General features: G+C 40.9%; 1 protein-coding gene across 1 annotated transcript in view; it reads right to left on the reverse strand.

Moving 5' to 3' along the window:
* The window catches only part of csmd2 (CUB and Sushi multiple domains 2), a 384,085-nt gene that overhangs the window by 326,771 nt on the left and 33,685 nt on the right, over positions 1–23,629 (reverse strand). Inside the window, exons 6-8 of the mRNA XM_036971824.1 lie at positions 18,719–18,913; positions 12,882–13,020; positions 6,075–6,262 (exon numbers count right to left, since the gene is read on the reverse strand). Coding sequence (XP_036827719.1) covers positions 6,075–6,262; positions 12,882–13,020; positions 18,719–18,913 — 522 coding nt within the window. The remainder of the gene's footprint in view (positions 1–6,074; positions 6,263–12,881; positions 13,021–18,718; positions 18,914–23,629) is intronic.

Raw genomic sequence — 23,629 nt, forward strand, 5'->3', positions numbered from 1 at the left:
TCTTCCCTACGCCACAATACAACATCCATACTAATTGTGTCTGTCATTCTGTATTTCAGGTGAAACACCTATCTCAAATGGACCAGTGTGACATGCTAAAATGCATTTATTCAGGAGCATGACACACTAAGGCTGTACACCAAATGGCACACTGTTCTCTACTCTAAAGAGGACCGCAATGGAAATAAGTTCCAGACTTTAATGTTTGTTATTCTCCATGATTTACCTCGTGTGCGTGCACATATGGCTTTTTCAAGTTGTATGTGTGCTTGTTTTTCTTTTTAAATGTTCGAATGAATAAACTAAATTACTTTTGACCGGGGTCCATACGGATAAGGGTGCCATTTGGGACGCATCCTAAAACTCTTGCACAACTTCCTGTCAGTTTTAGTTTTGAATACAGGTACCAACTAAAAGGGATCTCTCCCACACACATACCTGTCCCTGTTTCTGTCTGAGTGGTGCAGTAGCCATGGTGACTTATTCAAGCCAAGCAGAGAGGGTGGTGTGACTAAGGGTTACTAAGCATTACTAAGGTGAGTCAGGTAAAGCAGAGAGAGATGGTGTGACTAAAGGTTACTAAGGGTTACTAAGGGTTACTAAATATTACTAAGGGTGACTAAGGGTTACTAAATATTACTAAGGGTTACCAAGGGTTACTAAGGGTTACTACGGGTTACTACGGGTTACTAAGGGTTACTTAATATTACTAAGGGTTACTAAAGGTTACTAAGGGTTACTAAAAATGACTAGGGGTTACTAAGGGTTACTACGGGTTACTAAAGGTAACTACGGGTTACTAAGGGTTACTAAAGGTTACTAAGGGTTACTAAGGTTTACTAAGGTGAGTCAGGTATACTTCAAATCTCACCTTAATGGATGACACTGTTTTTAAATGTGTTTGTGTGTGTATTCGTGGCCCCATGCGAGAGTGTGTGTGACAGGGTTGTCGTACTGTAAAATCAACCCTGTAATTATTAAATACATGTAAATGATGTGACTTAGAAGTCTGCACAGAGAAAAAGGGAGCCCCAATTGATGATGGTTTTAATATCAGCTCATTAATAACATCTCATTAATATCACCTCATTAATGTCACCTCATTATTATCACCTCATTAATGTCACCTCACTATTATCAGCTCATTAATAACATCTCATTAATATCACCTCATTAATGTCACCTCATTATTATCACCTCATTAATGTCACCTCACTATTATCAGCTCATTAATATAATTTCATTAATATTAATATTACCTCATTCATATCACCTCATTCATATCAGCTCATTCATATCAGCTCATTCATATCAGCTCATTAATATCATCTCATTAATATCACCTCATTAATATCACCTCATTCATATCAGCTCATTCATATCAGCTCATTCATATCAGCTCATTAATATCAGCTCATTAATATCAGCTCATTCATATCAGCTCATTAATATCAGCTCATTCATATCAGCTCATTAATATAATCTCATTAATATCAGCTCATTCATATCAGCTCATTCATATCAGCTCATATCACCTCATTTATATAATATCATTATTATGATTATATGGCATAATAATAGTTGTCAGATACCTGGCATTATTATAGCTCAGTCAGGTACCTGGCATTATTATAGCTCAGTCAGGTACCTGGCATTATTATAGCTCAGTCAGGGACCTGACATTATTATAGCTCAGTCAGGTACCTGGCATTATTATAGCTCAGTCAGGTACCTGGCATTATTATAGCTCAGTCAGGTACCTGGCATTATTATAGCTCAGTCAGGTACCTGGCATTATTATAGTTCAGTCAGGGACGTACATTATTATAGCTCAGTCAGGGACCTGGCATTATTATAGCTCAGTCAGGGACCTGGCATTATTATAGCTCAGTCAGATACCTGGCATTATTATAGCTCAGTCAAGGACCTGGCATTATTATTGCTCAGTCAGGTACCTGGCATTATTATAGTTCAGTCAGGGACCTGACATTATTATAGCTCAGTCAGGGACCTGGCATTATTATAGTTCAGTCAGGGACCTGGCATTATTATAGCTCAGTCAGGGACCTGGCATTATTATAGCTCAGTCAAGGACCTGGCATTATTATTGCTCAGTCAGGGACCTGACATTATTATAGCTCAGTCAAGTACCTGGCATTATTATAGCTCAGTCAGGGACCTGGCATTATTATAGCTCAGTCAGGTACCTGGCATTATTATAGCTCAGTCAGGTACCTGGCATTATTATAGCTCAGTCAGGGACCTGGCATTATTATAGCTCAGTCAGGGACCTGGCATTATTATAGTGGTGGAATAAAAACACCATATGTGATTCATTTCAAGAAACTTGGTGTATGTCACGCCTCACTACTTCACAGGAGGCATTTAAACTTTGTTTTAAATCAAAATGCTTTTTTTTGGCAGAACATTCCAGAAACCTTCCCGCTAGCCATGATTGGCTGAGATAATGCAGAGAGATGAGTTTGGATTGGACTACCATGAAGCACGCTTCTGTCTATAACATGAGCTGGTGAAAATGCGCAGGTATCCTTTCTAAAAACAGATTTTTTGAAAGATATCATGAAGATCTGCAAAAGTGTTGCTAAGGCCTCTCCCCTTCCTGGAGGACCGAGTTTTAAAATCAGTGGAATGCCTGGAGGAAGCAGAGTATGATAGATAATTAGATTTTTTTTTTTAAATCTGAAGGTTTAATTACAAATGCGGAGAGAGTCAAAAAGAGAACACTGAAGGCTGTTAAATGAAACACCTGTCCCTGGATTCAAACCAAGGGTAACAATGGCATTTACAGTAACAGTCAAAAGTTTGGACACGACTACTCATTCCAGGATTTTTCATTATTTTTACAATTTACTACATTGTATAATACTATTGAAGACATCAAAACTATGAAATAACACATATGGAATCATGTAGTAACCAAAAAAAGTGTTAAAGAAATCAAAATATGTTTTATATCTGAGATTCTTCAAAGTAGCCAACCTTTTCTCTTGATGACAGCGTTGCACACTAGGCATTCTCTCAACCAGCTTCCCACACAGACAGTGTGGTGAAGAAGACGCAACAAAGCCTTTTCAACTTCAGGAGGCTAACGATATGTGGCTTGTCACCTAAAACCCTCAAAAACCTTTACAGATGCACAATTGAAAGCATCCTGTCGGGCTGTATCACCACCGCCTGGTAACTGCGCCGTCCACAACCATAAGCATCCACAACCATAAGGCTCTCCAGAGGGGGGTACACCTTAGCCAAATACATTTAAACTCAGTTTTCACAATTCCTGACATTTATTTCCTAGCAAAATTCCCTGTCTTAGGTCAGTTAGGATCACCACTTATTTTAAGAATGTGAAATGTCAGAATAATAGTAGAGAGAATGATTTATTTCAGCTTATATTTCATTCATCACATTGAGTCAGAAGTTTACATACATTCAATTAGCATTTGGTAGCATTGCCTTTAAATTGTTTAATTTGGTCAAACTACTCAGGTAGCCTTCCACAAGTTTCCCACAATAAGTTGGGTGAATTTTGGCCTATTCCTCCTGACAGAGCTGGTGTAAGGCCTCCTGACAGAGCTGGTGTAACTCAGTCAAGTTTTGTAGGCCTCCTTGCTCGCACGTGCATTTTCAGTTCTGCCCACAAATTTTCTATGGGATTGAGGTCAGGGCTTTGTGATGGCCACTCCAATACCTTGACTTTGTTGTCCTTAAGCCATTTTGCCACAACTTTGGAAGAATGCTTGGGGTATTGTCAGTTTGGAAGACCCATTTGCGACCAAGCTTTAACCTCCTGACTGATATCTTGAGATGTTGATTCAATATATACACATAATTTCCCTGCCTCATGATGCCATCTGTTTTGTGAAGGGCACCAGTCCCTCCTGCAGCAAAGCACCCCCACATGATGCTGCCACCCCCGTGCTTCACGGTTGGGATGGTGTTCTTTGGCTTGCAAGCCTCCCCTGTTTCCTCCAAACATAACATAATTTGTTTCATCAGACCAGAGGACTTTTCTCCAAAAAGTACGATATTTGTCCCCATGTGCAGTTGCAAACCGTAGTCTGACCTTTTGATGGCGGTTTTGGAGCAGTGGCTTCTTCCTTGCTGAGCGGCCTTTCAGGTTATGTCGATATAGGCCTCGTTTTACTGTGGATATAGATACCTTTGTACCTGTTTCCTCCAGCATCTTCAAAAGGTCCTTTGCTGTTGTTCTGTGATTGATTTGCACTTTTGCACCAAAGTACATTCATCTCTAGAGACAGAACGCATCTCCTTCCTGAGCGGTATGACGGCTGCATGGTCCCATGGTGGTTATACTTGCGTACTATTGTTTGTACAGATGAATGTGGTACCTTCAGGCGTTTGGAAATTGCTCCCAAGGATGAACCAGACTTGTGGAGGTCTACAATTTCTACAATTGTGGAGGTCTTGGCTGATTTCTTTTGATTTTCCCATGATGTCAAGCAAAGAGGCACTCAGTTTGACAGTACGCCTTGAAATACATCCACAGGTACACCACCAATTGACTGAAGTAATGTCAGAATCTACTAAAGTCAATACATAATTTTCTGGAATTTTCGAAGTTGTTTAAAGGCACAGTCAACTTAGTGTATGTAAACTTCTGACCCACTGTAATTGTGAATTATAAGTGAAATAATCGGTCTGTAAACAATTGTTGGGAAAATTACTTGTCATGTACAAAGTAGATGTCCTAACTGACTTGCTTGTTAACAAGAAATGTGTGGAGTGGTTGAAAAACGAGTTTAAATGGCTCCACCCTAAGTGTATGTAAACTTCCGACGTCAACTGTGTATTGTCTTAATTCATTCGTACTTTGATTTGTGTGTGTTAAGTATATGTTGTGTAGTTTATTAGATATTACTTGTTAGATAATACTGCACTGTCCGAGCTAGAAGCACAAGCATTTCATTACACCTGCATTAACATCCGCTAATCATGTGTATGTGACCAATAACATTTGATTTGAGGAGGAAGTCACCTGGAATGCATTCCAATTAACAGGCGTGCCTTGTTAAACGTTCATTTGGGGAATTTCTTTCCTTGCGTTTGAGACAATCAGTTGTATTGTGACAAGGAATGTGTAGATATACATAAGAAGGTAGGGGGGTATACAGAAGATATCCCTATTTGGTAAAAGACCAAGTCCCTATTATGGCAAGAACAGTTGAAATAAGCAAAGAGAAATGACAGTCCATCATTACTTTAAGACATGAAGGTCCGTCAATCCGGAAAATTTGAAGAACTTTAAAAGTTTCTTCAAGTGCAGTCACAAAAACCATCACGCGCTATGATGAAACGGTCTCTCATGAGGACCGCCACAAGAAAGGAAGACCCAGAGTTACCTCTGCTGCAGATTATACGTTAATTAGAGTTACCAGCCTTATAAATTGCAGCTCAACTACATGCTTCACAGTGTTCAAGTAACAGACACATCTCACCATCAAATTTGAGATTTTTGTTTCCAACCGCCGTGTCTTTGTGAGACGCATTTGAGATGGTTTGGGATGAGCAGCCAACAATTGCTCGCCATATGTGGGAACTTCTTCAAGACTGTTTGAAAACCATTCCAGGTGAAGCTGGTTGAGATAACGCCAAGAGTGTACAAAGCTGTCATCAATGCAAAGTGTGGCTACATTGAAGAATCTAAAATCGAAAATATATGTATTTGTTTTAACACTTTGTTGGTTACTACATGATTCCATATGTGTTATTTCATAGTTTTAATGTCTTCACTATTATTCTACAATGTAGAAAATAGTAAAAAAAAATAAAAATTTTTTTTTTTAAAAAACCCTTGTGTCCAAACTTTTGACTGGTACTATACATTATCTGCAGGTTTTTTGTAATGGTGGGCTCTGTCAGGTAGGGCAGACAAATCTGGAATATATTTGGTTATACTTTTTGTCATTGAGGAAAGGAAGAAATGTAGGGATAATTTGACAGTTTCTCAAATGGTTGTTCTGGAACCATTAGTAGTTATCATCTACCTGTTTGTGGCTAAAATGAGCTAAAAAAATACAAACACAAAGTCTTACTCTCATAACGGATGCGGAAGCCGATGTCCGAGTGGCTCTTGTCGGTGGAGAAGAGAAGGAACAGGAAGTTGGAGGTGCTGATGAGGAACTGGGGCACCTGGGTACCCTGGTAACTGCCAATCAGAGGCGAGGAGGGGAACCGGCCGTCACGCACTTCCAGCACGTCATAGTTTACCTCAGTACGAAACCTGGGGGAACAACCAATGGGTTAGCAGGAATCTGAGGGAACAACCAATGGGTGAAAAGCAATCTGAGTAGGAACCAAATGTTGGTCAGTGTTTCCCAGGGGACCCTAATCACATTTGAATATATGCTACATTTAGAAAGCCTGTCCTAAAATAGTTATCTGATTTAAACAACAATGCTGATCTACACTACTACTAGTATCAACCTGTATTAGAGCTATATACACAAACTAACCTGTACTAGAGATATATACACAAACTAACCTGTACTAGAGATATATACACAAACTAACCTGTACTAGAGATATATACACAAACGAACCTGTATTAGAGATATATACACAAACTAACCTGTATTAGAGATATATACACAAACTAACCTGTATTAGAGATATATACACAAACTAACCTGTACTAGAGATATATACACAAACTAACCTGTATTAGAGATATATACACAAACTAACCTGTATTAGAGATATATACACAAACTAACCTGTACTAGAGATATATACACAAACTAACCTGTATTAGAGATATATACACAAACTAACCTGTATTAGAGATATATACACAAACTAACCTGTATTAGAGATATATACACAAACTAACCTGTACTAGAGATATATACACAAACTAACCTGTACTAGAGATATATACACAAACTAACCTGTATTAGAGATATATACACAAACTAACCTGTATTAGAGATATATACACAAACTAACCTGTATTAGAGATATATACACAAACTAACCTGTATTAGAGATATATACACAAACTAACCTGTACTAGAGATATATACACAAACTAACCTGTACTAGAGATATATACACAAACTAACCTGTACTAGAGATATATACACAAACTAACCTGTATTAGAGATATATACACAAACTAACCTGTACTAGAGATATATACACAAACTAACCTGTATTAGAGATATATACACAAACTAACCTGTATTAGAGATATATACACAAACTAACCTGTATTAGAGATATATACACAAACTAACCTGTACTAGAGATATATACACAAACTAACCTGTATTAGAGATATATACACAAACTAACCTGTATTAGAGATATATACACAAACTAACCTGTATTAGAGATATATACACAAACTAACCTGTACTAGAGATATATACACAAACTAACCTGTACTAGAGATATATACACAAACTAACCTGTACTAGAGATATATACACAAACTAACCTGTACTAGAGATATATACACAAACTAACCTGTATTAGAGATATATACACAAACTAACCTGTACTAGAGATATATACACAAACTAACCTGTACTAGAGATATATACACAAACTAACCTGTATTAGAGATATATACACAAACTAACCTGTATTAGAGATATATACACAAACTAACCTGTACTAGAGATATATACACAAACTAACCTGTACTAGAGATATATACACAAACTAACCTGTACTAGAGATATATACACAAACTAACCTGTATTAGAGATATATACACAAACTAACCTGTACTAGAGATATATACACAAACTAACCTGTACTAGAGATATATACACAAACTAACCTGTACTAGAGATATATACACAAACTAACCTGTACTAGAGATATATACACAAACTAACCTGTATTAGAGATATATACACAAACTAACCTGTACTAGAGATATATACACAAACTAACCTGTATTAGAGATATATACACAAACTAACCTGTATTAGAGATATATACACAAACTAACCTGTATTAGAGATATATACACAAACTAACCTGTACTAGAGATATATACACAAACTAACCTGTATTAGAGATATATACACAAACTAACCTGTATTAGAGATATATACACAAACTAACCTGTATTAGAGATATATACACAAACTAACCTGTACTAGAGATATATACACAAACTAACCTGTATTAGAGATATATACACAAACTAACCTGTATTAGAGATATATACACAAACTAACCTGTATTAGAGATATATACACAAACTAACCTGTACTAGAGATATATACACAAACTAACCTGTACTAGAGATGTATACACAAACTAACCTGTATTAGAGATATATACACAAACTAACCTGTATTAGAGATATATACACAAACTAACCTGTACTAGAGATATATACACAAACTAACCTGTATTAGAGATATATACACAAACTAACCTGTACTAGAGATATATACACAAACTAACCTGTACTAGAGATATATACACAAACTAACCTGTATTAGAGATATATACACAAACTAACCTGTACTAGAGATATATACACAAACTAACCTGTACTAGAGATATATACACAAACTAACCTGTACTAGAGATATATACACAAACTAACCTGTACTAGAGATATATACACAAACTAACCTGTACTAGAGATATATACACAAACTAACCTGTACTAGAGATATATACACAAACTAACCTGTATTAGAGATATATACACAAACTAACCTGTACTAGAGATATATACACAAACTAACCTGTATTAGAGATATATACACAAACTAACCTGTACTAGAGATATATACACAAACTAACCTGTACTAGAGATATATACACAAACTAACCTGTATTAGAGATATATACACAAACTAACCTGTACTAGAGATATATACACAAACTAACCTGTACTAGAGATATATACACAAACTAACCTGTACTAGAGATATATACACAAACCAACCTGTATTAGAGATATATACACAAACTAACCTGTATTAGAGATATATACACAAACTAACCTGTATTAGAGATATATACACAAACTAACCTGTATTAGAGATATATACACAAACTAACCTGTACTAGAGATATATACACAAACTAACCTGTATTAGAGATATATACACAAACTAACCTGTATTAGAGATATATACACAAACTAACCTGTACTAGAGATATATACACAAACTAACCTGTATTAGAGATATATACACAAACTAACCTGTATTAGAGATATATACACAAACTAACCTGTATTAGAGATATATACACAAACTAACCTGTACTAGAGATATATACACAAACTAACCTGTATTAGAGATATATACACAAACCAACCTGTACTAGAGATATATACACAAACTAACCTGTATTAGAGATATATACACAAACTAACCTGTATTAGAGATATATACACAAACTAACCTGTATTAGAGATATATACACAAACTAACCTGTACTAGAGATATATACACAAACTAACCTGTACTAGAGATATATACACAAACTAACCTGTATTAGAGATATATACACAAACTAACCTGTATTAGAGATATATACACAAACTAACCTGTACTAGAGATATATACACAAACTAACCTGTATTAGAGATATATACACAAACTAACCTGTATTAGAGATATATACACAAACTAACCTGTACTAGAGATATATACACAAACTAACCTGTACTAGAGATATATACACAAACTAACCTGTACTAGAGATATATACACAAACTAACCTGTACTAGAGATATATACACAAACTAACCTGTATTAGAGATATATACACAAACTAACCTGTATTAGAGATATATACACAAACTAACCTGTATTAGAGATATATACACAAACTAACCTGTACTAGAGATATATACACAAACTAACCTGTATTAGAGATATATACACAAACTAACCTGTATTAGAGATATATACACAAACTAACCTGTACTAGAGATATATACACAAACTAACCTGTATTAGAGATATATACACAAACTAACCTGTATTAGAGATATATACACAAACTAACCTGTACTAGAGATATATACACAAACTAACCTGTACTAGAGATATATACACAAACCAACCTGTATTAGAGATATATACACAAACTAACCTGTATTAGAGATATATACACAAACTAACCTGTACTAGAGATATATACACAAACTAACCTGTACTAGAGATATATACACAAACTAACCTGTATTAGAGATATATACACAAACTAACCTGTATTAGAGATATATACACAAACTAACCTGTACTAGAGATATATACACAAACCAACCTGTACTAGAGATATATACACAAACTAACCTGTACTAGAGATATATACACAAACTAACCTGTATTAGAGATATATACACAAACTAACCTGTACTAGAGATATATACACAAACTAACCTGTACTAGAGATATATACACAAACTAACCTGTATTAGAGATATATACACAAACTAACCTGTATTAGAGATATATACACAAACTAACCTGTATTAGAGATATATACACAAACTAACCTGTATTAGAGATATATACACAAACTAACCTGTATTAGAGATATATACACAAACCAACCTGTATTAGAGATATATACACAAACTAACCTGTATTAGAGATATATACACAAACTAACCTGTATTAGAGATATATACACAAACTAACCTGTACTAGAGATATATACACAAACTAACCTGTACTAGAGATATATACACAAACTAACCTGTATTAGAGATATATACACAAACTAACCTGTACTAGAGATATATACACAAACTAACCTGTACTAGAGATATATACACAAACTAACCTGTACTAGAGATATATACACAAACTAACCTGTATTAGAGATATATACACAAACTAACCTGTACTAGAGATATATACACAAACTAACCTGTATTAGAGATATATACACAAACTAACCTGTATTAGAGATATATACACAAACCAACCTGTATTAGAGATATATACACAAACTAACCTGTATTAGAGATATATACACAAACTAACCTGTACTAGAGATATATACACAAACTAACCTGTACTAGAGATATATACACAAACTAACCTGTATTAGAGATATATACACAAACTAACCTGTACTAGAGATATATACACAAACTAACCTGTATTAGAGATATATACACAAACTAACCTGTATTAGAGATATATACACAAACTAACCTGTATTAGAGATATATACACAAACTAACCTGTACTAGAGATATATACACAAACTAACCTGTACTAGAGATATATACACAAACTAACCTGTATTAGAGATATATACACAAACTAACCTGTATTAGAGATATATACACAAACTAACCTGTATTAGAGATATATACACAAACTAACCTGTATTAGAGATATATACACAAACTAACCTGTACTAGAGATATATACACAAACTAACCTGTATTAGAGATATATACACAAACTAACCTGTATTAGAGATATATACACAAACTAACCTGTACTAGAGATATATACACAAACTAACCTGTACTAGAGATATATACACAAACCAACCTGTATTAGAGATATATACACAAACTAACCTGTATTAGTTTATAAACAAACTAATCGAATAATAGAAAAAACATCTGGATTCATATTCAGACACAATGTGGAAAGGCTATATGTATATATATATATATGTATTTAGACAATGTGGAAAGGCTATATGTATATATATATATATGTATTTAGACAATGTGGAAAGGCTATATGTATATATATATATATGTATTTAGACAATGTGGAAAGAACAGTGATTGACTTGGAGTTACATTGTGTTGTTTAAGTGTATATATATATATATAACACAGAGCTAGGCTATATATATATATATATATATGTATTTAGACAATGTGGAAAGAACAGTGATTGACTTGGAGTTACATTGTGTTGTTTAAGTGTATATATAACACAGAGCTAGGCTATATATATATATATATATGTATTTAGACAATGTGGAAAGAACAGTGATTGACTTGGAGTCACATTGTGTTGACTAAGTGTATATATATATATATAACACAGAGCTAGGCTATATATATATATATATATATGTATTTAGACAATGTGGAAAGAACAGCACCGTTTTTTTGTTTCGGGAAGAATATGTTTTTCCTAAATTGACAGCTTCCCGAGAGAATAAACAGCCTGGAGGAACTGGTGTGTTGCCTGCTTGAGTGAGAAGGGACGGGATTTGGCCTGGCCTGGCCCGGGAGCTGGAGGCATGCAGCGGCTCCAGGGAACTTGGTGGCCGTGGTAAAGTGAAGCCTAATTATTAGTAACAATTAATATCTGATTTTTTTTTTTTTCTCGGAGCACTGGTGCTCCCAAATACAAATGGCAGGTTTCACAGCAAAATATTTAGTAGCTCGCAGTTTAGATTCCTGAGAGAGAGAGAGAGAGAGGGAGAGAGAGAGAGACAGAGAGAGACAGAGAGAGAGAGACAGAGAGAGAGAGAGAGACAGAGAGAGTCAGAGAGAGAGAGAGATAGCAAGAGAGAGAGAGCAAGAGAGAGAGAGCGAGAGAGCAAGAGAGCGAGAGAGAGAGAGAGAGAGAGAGAGAGAGAGAGAGCGAGAGAGACAGAGACAGAGACAGAGACAGAGAGTCAGAGAGAGAGCGAGTTAGCAAGAGAGAGAGCAAGAGAGAGAGCGAGAGAGCAAGAGAGAGAGAGCGAGAGAGCAAGAGAGAGAGAGAGAGAGACAGAGAGAGAGAGAGAGACAGAGAGAGAGATAGCAAGAGAGAGAGAGAGGGAGAGAGAGAGAGAGAGATAGCAAGAGAGAGAGAGATAGCGAGAGGCAGAATGAAAGACATAAAAGGTAGAGAGGAAGAGGACAGTGTTGTGTCCTGACTCACTTGTCAAAAATGATCTTGATGGGGTATCCTGGCAGAGCCTCGATGACCCACTCACAGTTAAGAGCCTCCTTATAGAGCTCTGGCCAGCCAGGGGACAGGATAATACCGCTAGGAGCCTTCAGATCACCTCCACACGGAGCTGAGGAACAGGGGAAGAGAAGAGGTGAGGGTGGATGGATATGTGAAGAGGGAGGAGGGAGAGAGAAGGAGAGGGAGGAAGGAGAGGAGGGAAGAGTGTGTTCAATGTGTCCACTGTGTCCACTGTGTTCAATGTGTCCACTGTGTTCAATGTGTCCACTGTGTTCAATGTGTCCACTGTGTCCACTGTGTCTATCAATCAATCAAATGTATTTATATAGCCCTTCGTACATCAGCTGATGTCACAACGTGCTGTACAGAAACCCAGCCTAAAACCCCAAACAGCAAGCAATGCAGGTGTAGAAGCACGGTGGCTAGGAAAAACTCACTAGAAAGGCTAAAACCTAGGAAGAAACCTAGAGAGGAACCAGGCTATGAGGGGTGGCCAGTCCTCTTCTGGCTGTGCCGGGTGGAGATTATAACAGAACATGGCCAAGATGTTCAAATGTTCATAAATGACCAGCATGGTCAACTAATAATAATCACAGTGGTTATAGAGGGTGCAACAGGACATCACTGTCATGGAAATGGATGACAATTACTGGAGCTCAAGGTCAAACATTACTTCAGAGACTGACAGAAGGTCAAACATTACTTCAGAGACTGACTGAAGGTCAAACATTATTTCAGAGACTGGAAAGGGGAGGGTGGAAAGGGGAGGGTGGAAGGGTGTGTGTGTGTGTGTGTGTTCTAGCAAATGTGCAAATGTCTTTGATTAACATAAATCCTACATCTCTGTATCACACTGAACAGAAACCACTTTAATCATCACACAACAGTATATGATATGAGACTTGCTGCTCGCTAATGTGCCTGTGTACATGTTTCTAAATGTCATTGAATAACATAAATCTGTGCCAACAATACTAAGCTGACACAATGGCCTACTGGTATGTAATTTCATGAATAAAAACAAACCGTTTACATCATCACACAACAGACAGGCTGTTCAAGTCTGTCTGTCTGTCTGTCTGTCTGTCTGTCTGTCTCTGTCTCTCTCTCTCGCTCTCTCTCTCCAGAATCTCTCTCCAGAATCTCTCTCCAGAATCTCTCTCCAGAATGAAGCATGACCCAGACCAAAACACTGCACCTAAGCGTTGTGGTCGTCGTCTGTTGTGATTGAAACCATTAAAAGACTTTGCGCCACAATGCTGCTCCAGGATAGGTTTCAGGGGTACTCTAGCTAGGACTCAAGCAGCTCTCAATGACAAAGAGGGGACATCTGTAAAGCTCCACTTCAATTAGCATGAATGAAAAGCCTGATGAGACCCTTACGGTGGAGAGCTCACGCTAGTAGCATCATATTAGATATTCAATGACTATTAGGAAGAGCGCTAACGCTAGTAGCATAATATTAGATTGCATTGATTCTCAGGAGGAGCGCTAACGCTAGTAGCATCATATTTGACATGCATTGACTCTTAGGAAAAGCGCTAACGCTAGTAGCATCATATTAGATTTGCATTGACTCTTAGGAAGAGGGCTAACGCTAGTATCATCATATTAGATTTGCATTGCCTCTCAGGTGGAGCACTAATGCTAGCGCTGGGCTAGCTTGCTATATTACATATGCATTCACTATTAGTAGGGACGCCAAAATTCATCCTGCTGCACAGACCATATAGACGCTCTAGTCTAGGGTGCCTGGACTGGGCACCGGTGCAGAGGAAGGCTCCGGCCGTGGAGCTGGACTGGACACCGTGCCTGGACTGAGCATAGGCGCAGAGGAAGGCTTCTGCCTTGGAGCGGGACTGAACACCGTGCCTGGACTGAGCATAGGCGCAGAGGAAGGTTCCGGCCGTGGAGCTGGACTGAACACCGTGCCTGGACTGGGCATAGGCGCAGAGGAAGGCTTCTGCCTTGGAGCGGGACTGGACACCGTGCCTGGACTGAGCATAGGCGCAGAGGAAGGCTTCTGCCTTGGAGCGGGACTGGACACCGTGCCTGGACTGGGCATAGGTGCAGAGGAAGGTTCCGGCCGTGGAGCTGGACTGGACACCGTGCCTGGACTGAGCATAGGCGCAGAGGAAGGCTTCTGCCTTGGAGCGGGACTGGACACCGTGCCTGGACTGAGCATAGGCGCAGAGGAAGGCTTCTGCCTTGGAGCGGGACTGGACCCCGTGCCTGGACTGAGCATAGGCGCAGAGGAAGGCTTCTGCCTTGGAGCGGGACTGGACACCGTGCCTGGACTGGGCATAGGCGCAGAGGAAGGTTCCGGCCGTGGAGCTGGAGTGGACACCGTGCCTGGACTGAGCATAGGCGCAGAGGAAGTGGGAAAAATGGCTACCTAAATATGATCCCCAATTAGAGGCAACGATTACCAGCTGCCTGTAATTGGGAACCATACAAAACCACCAACATAGAAATACAATGACTAGAACATAGAACTAGAACACCCCCCTAGTCACGCTCTGACCTAAACACCATAGAGAACCGAGGGCTCTCTATGGTCAAGGCGTGACATAGAGACTCAAACCTATGAACCTATAAAATGGTATATCATAGACTAGAGATGAGGAACAATGGGAAAGCAATTCAGCTTTGAAAATGGTTAAACTTGTAATCTCACTTTTGAGAAAATTGCACTTGAATGTTTTGGTACACTTACTGGAGACATCCTTTTTATCTACACACAGTCAGCATCGTTCACACCCTCTTAAACTTTAGCCCCACCCATCTCTTGAATGATTCACATGTGAGGCCATGCACTAAACAACCAAAGATTTCAAGACTAAAGGCTGGTTTATAGTACGGGTTCCTAAATTCAATCTGGAGTGCCAGAGTGTGCTATGGGGGACTCTAAACTCAGAGCGTTGTCAGATTGTCCCTTTGTAAATTCAGAGCATTTCGCTCTCGGAGCGTTCAGAGAGCACACTGGAGGCTTTGGCCGACTAGTAGGATTCACCTGAACGTTCTGTCCTAACAACAGCAGTCCAGCACCCAAGCTAACTGGCTAAGGTTGGCTAGGTTGCTAGCTACTTCCAGACACAAATGAGGGAACACCTCACTTTGACCATTTTACTTGCCTTAGCAGAGCTCATTAGTCTTCATTTCTAATTTTGTCCAGAACGTTGGTGACTGTAACTGCGCTGCTGTCAACAATTTAATTATACTTTTTTTGCCAAAGTGTACTGACACCGGGCCAATTTGAATGGGTGTTAAGGGTTTGTAAATTCATCAGTTATTCTGCACTCTGGCACACTCAGACGAGTGGTCTGAAATCACAGTAAATAGCCAGAGTGAATTTATGAACTACGTCTATTGACAGTTGTAGCAGTGACATCATGAACATTCTATTGACATTTTTACTTGTATAGTGGAGTCTTTTGTTTTGACAAATAGCTAGCTAGCAGGTAGCTATACAGGTTCAATTTGAACTAGCTAGGTGTCACGCCCTGGCCTTAGTTATCTTTGTTTTCTTTATTATTTTGGTTAGGTCAGGGTGTGACATGGGTGATGTACGTGTTTTTGTCCCTGTCTAGGGGGTAAGTATGTCTGTGGGTGTTTAACTATTCTAGGTGTTATGTATGTCTATGGTTGCCTATGTTTGCCTAGATTGGTTCTCAATTAGAGGTAGCTGTTTATCGTTGTCTCTGACTGGGAACCATATTTAGGCAGCCATATTCCTTGGGTATTGGGTAGTGGTTTATTGTCTATGTGTTTGTTGCCTGTGTCTGCACTTATCATATATAGCTTCACGTTCATTTAGTTGTTTTGTAAGTTTGTTTAAGTGTTCTTCGTTTCATTAAATAAGATGTATTCATATCATGCTGCGCCTTGGTCTCACCCATACAACGAACGTGACACTAGGTTATATGCAATACACTATAACTATCAATGCAAATGGCTCTGAAAATGGAGCTAGCTAAACTCTCTTACCTGTATATATGGATGGACGCATCTCCCTCTCTGTCACCGATAACATGGTTGCCCTTTAGTTTGAAGATGTAATCCGGAGACAGGTGTTTTATACAACAACCGTCTGTGTTCTCTTTTCGACCGTCTGCATATGTGCAATCAAACGACAGAATCTCCTCCATCTCCTTAGCTATCATGCTCTAATTGCACCGTGCATTCCACAGATGCCAAAAGTGAATAACATAATAATAACCTTTGCTACGTGATTTGATTAAAGAAAGAAACTTGTGTCAGAAAGGTTTACCTACACATATTATTATATACTATACATATTGACCAGCTCATGTTATAGACAGAAGGGTGCTACATGGTAGACCAATCCGAACTCATCTCTCGGCATGTCCAGCCCATCCATTATCTCAGCCAATCATGGCTAGTGGGAAGGTTCCTGACTTTTTCTGTGGCTTAACCAACTGTGTTCGTAATTTAGAAATGGTTTTCATATTTACAGATGGCATACAAGTTTGTAATCAAGGCACATGATTGTTCACATATTCCAGAAGATATTGCTGCTAAAAAAAAAACTACCCATTTTGATAAAAAAAAAAAAAAGTTTTACGTTCAAATAGCTCACCTGTGAAGTAGTGATGTGCGACATAAGTTGACTTTCCTGAAGTGAGTCACATCTGTATAAGTGCCTTGGCTTGTTGAATATCCTTCCCTGTAAGCGAGCTGAACGTTTGATGTCAATTTGTTTACTGTAAACTAGCATAGTATCTGGTCAAACACCATTTTAAAAAAAAAGTTTACTAAGGCTTGGTAACAGGCTGAAGGACACTTTAATAATCTTGGGTATTATTATATATTATTATATATTAAAGTGTCTATGAACATGAGGATGCTAATATGACTAGGATTATCATCAACTAGCATGGGATGCTAATATGACTAGGATTATCATCAACTAGAAGGGTTGCTAATATGACTGTGTCTTTAGCTACTAAACAATGAAAGAAAGTTGATTGTAAAACCAATAGAACATGAGAGAAATAGAGAGAAATATGCCAGAGAGAAATCGGCTAGAGAGAAATCGGCTAGAGAGAAATAGGCTAGAGAGAAATAGGCTACTTTGAAGCAAGGTAAGACAGTCCTCGTAATATGACGTAAAATTTTCAGGTTTCAAACAATGAAGTAATTTTTCAAAATGCATAGGCTATTGACTCCAGCTCATTGCAAAGTGGTGTGTGATGCACCGCAGCCTTGCCTACAATTGTCTATCCACTTCAACGGTGAATGGGAAGCACGCTTCAATTACCAGTTGAGATATAATGAGTAGTTCTGTTTTAATCGTGGCCATCAAAACAGTTATTTTTTGTTAAGACGCGATTGGATTTAGAATTGTTGCACAACGATAGGGCTTATTAAGGTATGTCTGAGGAGCTGTGGCAGCAGCTCTCGCAATGTCTGACAGAGTTTCAGCTGAAACCTCCCTCCCTCACTTGCCTTTTCCCACCAACACTGACTTTGCTGATAAATACTCTGTTAATTAAGGGAAAATGTACTTGATACAATTGTGACGTGTTGTAGTCTCTCTTAGCTACTTAAGATGAATGCAACAATTGTAATTTTCTCTGGAAAAAAAAGCGTCTGTTAAATGACTCAAATGTTAAACGAGACAAACAGAATAAAAAAGAAAGATGAGGAGGAATGTCTGCTGTCACCTTCACAGCGTGAGACCTTCACAGCGTGAGAATAAAATGGAGGAAAGAGGGATAGGAGGACGGAAAGATGACAAGACAACAAGAGCCTGACAGAAATAGTCTCCATTCCTCTCCTCTCACCTTCACAACGTGGCACAGCGTTGTCCCAGACCACGTTTCCATCCTTCAGGATACAGGAGACAGTCTGGGAGCCATGAGTCTTCACAAAGCCCTCCTCACACAGGAAGGAGATGGAGCTGCCCAGCTGAAGGTTCTCACCAAACCTCTTCCCATTCACTGGAACCCCCGGGTCTGGACACTCATTGTGGCGGAACGCTGGGGGGAGAGAGAGAGAGAGAGGGAAGAGTCATGGTCTGGACACTCATTGTGGCAGAACGCTGGGGAGAGAGAGAGAGATAGAGGGAAGAGTCAGGGTCTGGACACTCATTGTGGCGGAATGCTGGGGGGAGAGAGAGAGAGAGATAGAGGGAAGAGTCAGGGTCTGGACACATTGTGGCGGAACGCTGGGGAGAGAGAGAGAGAGAGAGAGAGAGAGAGAGAGAGAGATATAGAGGGAAGAATCAGGGTCTGGACACTCATTGTGGCGGAACGCTGGGGAGAGAAAGAGAGAGATGGAGGGAAGAGTCAGGGTCTGGACACTCATTGTGGCGGAAGGCTGGGGAGAGAGAGAGAGAGGTAGAGGGAAGAGTCAGGGTCTGGACACTCATTGTGGCGGAACTCTGGGGAGAGAGAGAGAGAGAGAGAGAGAGAGAGAGAGAGAGAGAGAGAGAGATATAGAGGGAAGAGTCAGGGTCTGTTACTGAGTAGGAGTTGGGAGGAGTGTAGGTTGGAGGGTGGGCAGGTGTGTGTGTGCGTGCGTGTGTGTGTATATCAATGAGTGTATGTGTATGTGGTGGTGAGAGACTGGTGTGTGTGTGTGTCTATGGGAGGGGCAATAAGAGAAAAAACAAAATAAAGTGAGGCCCCTGAAAACTCAAGGAGGCAAACTGCAGGATCCAGCTACGACAAGGACCTACTACTATGCTAAACATTTCATTGGTTGGGCTACTGCTAATCTCTCTCACAGCACAATTTAATTGTCTGAGACCTTAAAATGATTGAGCAACTTTCTCCAAGAAACTTTTTTGTCATCGTTCTGTTCGGTAACAGACACATTTGTTTTACTTAGCGAGCCTTATTGAAACATATGCAGCCCTTCCACAACAGATAACATGATGAGATGATGCATTGATAGAGAGAGAGAGGGAGAGGGAGAGGGAGAGGGAGAGGGAGAGGGAGAGGGAGAGAGAGAGAGAGAGAGAGAGAGAAAGAGCGAGAGAGAGCGAGAGAGAGCAAGAGAGAGCGAGAGAGAGCAAAAGAGAGCGAGAGCGAGAGAGAGCGAGAGAGAGCAAGAGAGAGCGAGAGAGAGAGAGAGCCCAGTACATCACTGGGGCCAAGCTTCCTGCCATCCAGGACCTAAACTCAGACTTAACATGTGTAAATATTTGTATGAACATAACAAGATTCAACAACTGAGACATAAACTGAACAGGTTCCACAGACATGTGTCTAAAAGAAATGGAATAACATTTCACTGAATAAATGGGGGGGGGGGTCAAAATCAAAGTAGAGGTCAGTATTTTTACCTTTATTTAACAAGGTCAGAACCAATTCTAATTTTCAATGACAGCCTACAGGGGAACAGTGGGTCAACTGGTCTAGGAACAGTGGGTTAACTGGTCTAGGAACAGTGGGTTAACTGGTCTAGGAACAGTGGGTTAACTGGCCTAGGAACAGTGGGTTAACTGGTCTAGGAACAGTGGGTTAACTGGTCTAGGAACAGTGGGTTAACTGGTCTAGGAACAGTGGGTTAACTGGTCTAGGAACAGTGGGTTAACTGGTCTAGGAACAGTGGGTTAACTGGCCTAGGAACAGTGGGTTAACTGGTCTAGGAACAGTGGGTTAACTGGTCTGGGAACAGTGGGTTAACTGGTCTAGGAACAGTGGGTTAACTGGTCTAGGAACAGTGTGTTAACTGGTCTAGGAACAGTGGGTTAACTGGTCTAGGAACAGTGTGTTAACTGGTCTAGGAACAGTGGGTTAACTGGTCTAGGAAGAGTGGGTTAACTGGTCTAGGAACAGTGGGTTAACTGGTCTAGGAACAGTGGGTTAACTGGTCTAGGAACAGTGGGTTAACTGGTCTAGGAACAGTGGGTTAACTGGTCTGGGAACAGTGGGTTAACTGGTCTAGGAACAGTGGGTTAACTGGTCTAGGGACAGTGGGTTAACTGGTCTAGGAACAGTGGGTTACCTCGTCTAGGAACAGTGGGTTACCTCGTCTAGGAACAGTGGGTTAACTGGTCTAGGAACAGTAGGTTAACTGGTCTAGGAACAGTAGGTTAACTGGTCTAGGAACAGTGGGTTACCTGGTCTAGGAACAGTGGGTTAACTGGTCTAGGAACAGTGGGTTAACTGGTCTAGGAACAGTGGGTTAACTGGTCTAGGAACAGTGGGTTAACTGGTCTAGGAACAGTGGGTTAACTGGTCTAGGAACAGTGTGTTAACTGGTCTAGGAACAGTGGGTTAACTGGCCTAGGAACAGTGGGTTAACTGGTCTAGGAACAGTGGGTTAACTGGTCTAGGAACAGTGTGTTAACTGGTCTAGGAACAGTGGGTTAACTGGTCTAGGAACAGTGTGTTAACTGGTCTCTGAACAGTGGGTTAACTGGTCTAGGAAGAGTGGGTTAACTGGTCTAGGAACAGTGGGTTAACTGGTCTAGGAACAGTGGGTTAACTGGTCTAGGAACAGTGGGTTAACTGGTCTAGGAACAGTGGGTTAACTGGTCTAGGAACAGTGGGTTAACTGGTCTGGGAACAGTGGGTTAACTGGTCTAGGAACAGTGGGTTAACTGGTCTAGGAACAGTGGGTTAACTGGTCTAGGAACAGTGTGTTAACTGGTCTAGGAACAGTGGGTTACCTCGTCTATGAACAGTGGGTTACCTCGTCTATGAACAGTGGGTTAACTGGTCTAGGAACAGTAGGTTAACTGGTCTAGGAACAGTAGGTTAACTGGTCTAGGAACATTGGGTTAACTGGTCTAGGAACAGTGGGTTACCTGGTCTAGGAACAGTGGGTTAACTGGTCTAGGAACAGTAGGTTAACTGGTCTAGGAACATTGGGTTAACTTCCTTGTTCAGGGGCAGAACCGCAGACGTTTACCTTGTCAGCTCTGGGATTTGATCTAGCAACATTTTGGCTACTGGTCCAACGTTCTAACCACTAGGCTACCTGCCTCCCCCCTCTAACCACTAGGCTACCTGCCTCCCCCCTCTAACCACTAGACTACCTGCCTCCCCCCTCTAACCACTAGACTACCTGCCTCCCCCCTCTAACCACTAGACTACCTGCCTCCCCCCTCTAACCACTAGGCTACCTGCCTCCCCCCTCTAACCACTAGGCTACCTGCCTCCCCCCTCTAACCACTAGACTACCTGCCTCCCCCCTCTAACCACTAGGCTACCTGCCTCCCCCCTCTAACCACTAGGCTACCTGCCTCCCCCCTCTAACCACTAGACTACCTGCCTCCCCCCTCTAACCACTAGGCTACCTGCCTCCCCCCTCTAACCACTAGGCTACCTGCCTCCCCCCTCTAACCACTAGACTACCTGCCTCCCCCCTCTAACCACTAGACTACCTGCCTCCCCCCTCTAACCACCAGACTACCTGCCTCCCCCCTCTAACCACTAGACTACCTGCCTCCCCCCTCTAACCACTAGACTACCTGCCTCCCCCCTCTAACCACTAGACTACCTGCCTCCCCCCTCTAACCACTAGTCTACCTGCCCCCTCTCTAACCACTAGGCTACCTGCCTACCCCCTCTCTAACCACTAGGCTACCTGTCTCCCCCTCTAACCACTAGTCTACCTGCCCCCCCCCTCTAACCACTAGACTACCTGCCTCCCCCCTCTAACCACTAGGCTACCTGTCTCCCCCTCTAACCACTAGTCTACCTGCCCCCCTCTCTAACCACTAGGCTACCTGCCTCCCCCCTCTAACCACTAGTCTACCTGCCTCCCCCCTCTAACCACTAGACTACCTGCCTCCCCCCTCTAACCACTAGACTACCTGCCTCCCCCCTCTAACCACTAGACTACCTGCCTCCCCCCTCTCTAACCACTAGGCTACCTGCCCCCCCCCCCCCCACCCCACCCTCTAACCACTAGGCTACCTGCCCCCCCCTCTATCCACTAGGCTACCTGCCTCCCCCCTCTAACCACTAGACTACCTGCCTCCCCCCTCTAACCACTAGACTACCTGCCTCCCCCCTCTAACCACTATACTACCTGCCTCCCCCCTCTAACCACTAGGCTACCTGCCTCCACCCTCTAACCACTAGGATTCCTGCCTCCCCCCTCTAACCACTAGGCTACCTGCCTCCCCCCTCTAACCACTAGGCTACCTGCCTCCCCCCTCTAACCACTAGGCTACCTGCCTCCCCCCTCTAACCACTAGGCTACCTGCCTCCCCCCTCTAACCACTAGGCTACCTGCCTCCCCCCTCTAACCACTAGGCAACCTGCCTCCCCCCTCTAACCACTAGGCAACCTGCCTCCCCCCTCTAACCACTAGGCTGTCTGATTATAGTGGAGCTACCTGTCTGGTTATAGCGGAGCTGCCTGTCTGGTACCTGTCTGGTTATAGTGGAGCTACCTGTCTGGCTATAGTGGAGCTACCTGTCTGGTACCTGTCTGGTTACAGTGGAGCTACCTGTCTGGTACCTGTCTGGTTATAGTGGAGCTACCTGTCTGGTTATAGTGGAGCTACCTGTCTGGTACCTGTCTGGTTATAGTGGAGCTACCTGTCTGGTTATAGTGGAGCTACCTGTCTGGTTATAGTGGAGCTACCTGTCTGGTTATAGTGGAGCTACCTGTCTGGTACCTGTCTGGTAATAATGGAGCTACCTGTCTGGTTATAGTGGAGCTACCTGTCTGGTACCTGTCTGGTTATAGTGGAGCTACCTGTCTGGTTATAGTGGAGCTACCTGTCTGGTT

The sequence above is a fragment of the Oncorhynchus mykiss genome, chromosome 32 (assembly GCF_013265735.2).
Source record: "Oncorhynchus mykiss isolate Arlee chromosome 32, USDA_OmykA_1.1, whole genome shotgun sequence".
Lineage (NCBI taxonomy): Eukaryota > Metazoa > Chordata > Actinopteri > Salmoniformes > Salmonidae > Oncorhynchus > Oncorhynchus mykiss.